Genomic DNA, 2,020 nt, shown 5'->3' on the forward strand with positions numbered 1-2,020 from the left:
TTGCTTATGTGGTCAACAAAGCTTTTGAAAGACCCCATTCAGTCAGTGAGTCTCCTTCTGTGTGTATCTGTTTTGGGGAATAAGTTGTCCTCCCACCACACTCATCCTTAGCTGAGAGGCACGTGAATCATTATCTTATTTCTGGCATATTTTTCTTTTCTATAAGGAAGTTAATTGCTTTCTAGGCACTCAGCTGTGTGTGTGTATGTGTGTGTGTGTGTGTTTGCAGCTAATTCCTATTGTCTTCTGCAATTTTAAAATCTTTGTTCTTCTGTCTTATTTCCTGCCATACTGTCTTTCTGTCTCTGTGCAAAAAAGCGTTGGCATTTCCTTTGCTTAGTGAATCGCAGGGTCCTGAGTGTCGTTTTTGCGTTTGTACCCTAAGTCAGCTGTGGACGCACTGCACCATTCCAGCTAGGAATATATGGTTCCAAATTGTTCCAAATTCAAAAACCTTAAACTTCACTTTTTGAGCTGTCAGCTCCCTTCACCATTTTCTCCTGTATACAGCACTATGCCGATTTAAAGACTCCATAGTGAAAGTTTAATTTTTTTTAGATTCCTGTACCAAAATTGGAAGCTGAGTGCTATACTGTAAGAGAGTGGACATTAACAGGAAGATAGCTGGAACATACACATTTCTCTCTTGAGATTCTGAGGAGGAGCAGTGCTGGGTGTTCCTGGGTAATTTTCAGATATTAATCCCATTTCTGACCACACATACACATGTGCACGCGCACGTACAAGAGCACGCATGCATGCCAGAAGAGTTGAAACAAGCTTCATGGAACTGAGTCTTGACATGCGCCATGTGTCCCCCACACTGGAGAAGTGAACTAGAAGAGGTTTTCTTTGAGTACGCACTGGCCACAGAGCCACTCAGTGCGAGATTAAGGTTTAAAACAGCGGGTACTCTTTTAAAAATATTTTTTCTTATGATTTATTATGTTCTTGCACTGTTAGCTTATATTCATCATTCATACATTTGTATTTTCAGAGGCCTTTAATGCACTTTACTTCTTGTAAACAGATTAAGCTTATTTTTTGAAATTGTCAAAATTTGAAAACTTTCAACTTGCTTTTTGTATCTTAAAACTGTATTGTAATCTTTTAAATACACCACATTTAATGAGAAATTCCTGTCTGGTGAAAAGCATAAGTTGGTCTTCTCAGAAAGGTATTTACATTAATTACCCACAAAATATTAATGTCTGAAGTAATGAACTTAGAAAATAGAAGTTAAATTTGCAAAGACACCATATTGGTAGTTTCTGCTGTAATCTTTAAAATGTGTAAGACTTTCCCATACTCTGTCCAGGGAGGTGTGCAGTTATTATTGACTCATAATATTACAGGTGATCTTGTTTAATCAGACAGTAGAGTACTGCATTTAACTAGGTTGATTGTAGAAAAAGTGATAGTGAAATTATTTTCTTACGAGAACTGTGTAGACATTATGCCTAATAAATGAAAGCGTCAAAGGGGTTGTGGGAAAATGGAATTAAAAGATAATGGAATTTCCCCCCTTTTAGAGCCCCCCCCCCATGGTAGGTATAGTACTATGATACACTAATAAAGTTTAACATACATGTCTTATATTGGTAACTACCATTTCATACATACAGTACAACGTGCTTCATAGCAAAACTAAAAAGGATTTTGAAAAGGCCATTCTTGTAAAGTGCATAGTCTAGTCCCGTGACTGCTCGTGGAGCTGAAGGGTGGGGAGGCAGGGAGAGGGGAGCTCCGTTCCTGCAGTTTCTAAATGGAAAGGGGTGCCGTTGAGGTGAACGATGGCCTGCCGTTGGTGGCGTGCCGTGCAGCTCACTATGAGTCCATCTTTCCTCAGAGCTCCTTAGGAAGCATTCACAGTCAGTTTTTGGCAGCGTTGGACTCACTGAAGGCATTTTGGGACGTTATGGATGAAATCGATGAGAAGACCTGGGTGCTTGAGCCGGAGAAACCTACGCGGAGCGCAACAGCACGCAGGATTGCGTTGGGTAGGAACCCAAGGACCCCC

At 40.3% G+C, this 2,020-nt stretch overlaps 1 protein-coding gene across 1 annotated transcript in view; it reads left to right on the plus strand.

Moving 5' to 3' along the window:
* Positions 1 to 2,020, plus strand: part of FANCL (FA complementation group L) — a 154,150-nt gene that overhangs the window by 142,674 nt on the left and 9,456 nt on the right. Inside the window, exon 10 of the mRNA XM_030886650.2 lies at positions 1,850 to 2,000. Coding sequence (XP_030742510.1) covers positions 1,850 to 2,000 — 151 coding nt within the window. The remainder of the gene's footprint in view (positions 1 to 1,849; positions 2,001 to 2,020) is intronic.

Source organism: Echinops telfairi, unplaced genomic scaffold (genome assembly GCF_000313985.2).
Source record: "Echinops telfairi isolate 266 unplaced genomic scaffold, ASM31398v2 ScPeMD7_2573;HRSCAF=3158, whole genome shotgun sequence".
Taxonomy (NCBI): Eukaryota; Metazoa; Chordata; class Mammalia; order Afrosoricida; family Tenrecidae; genus Echinops; species Echinops telfairi.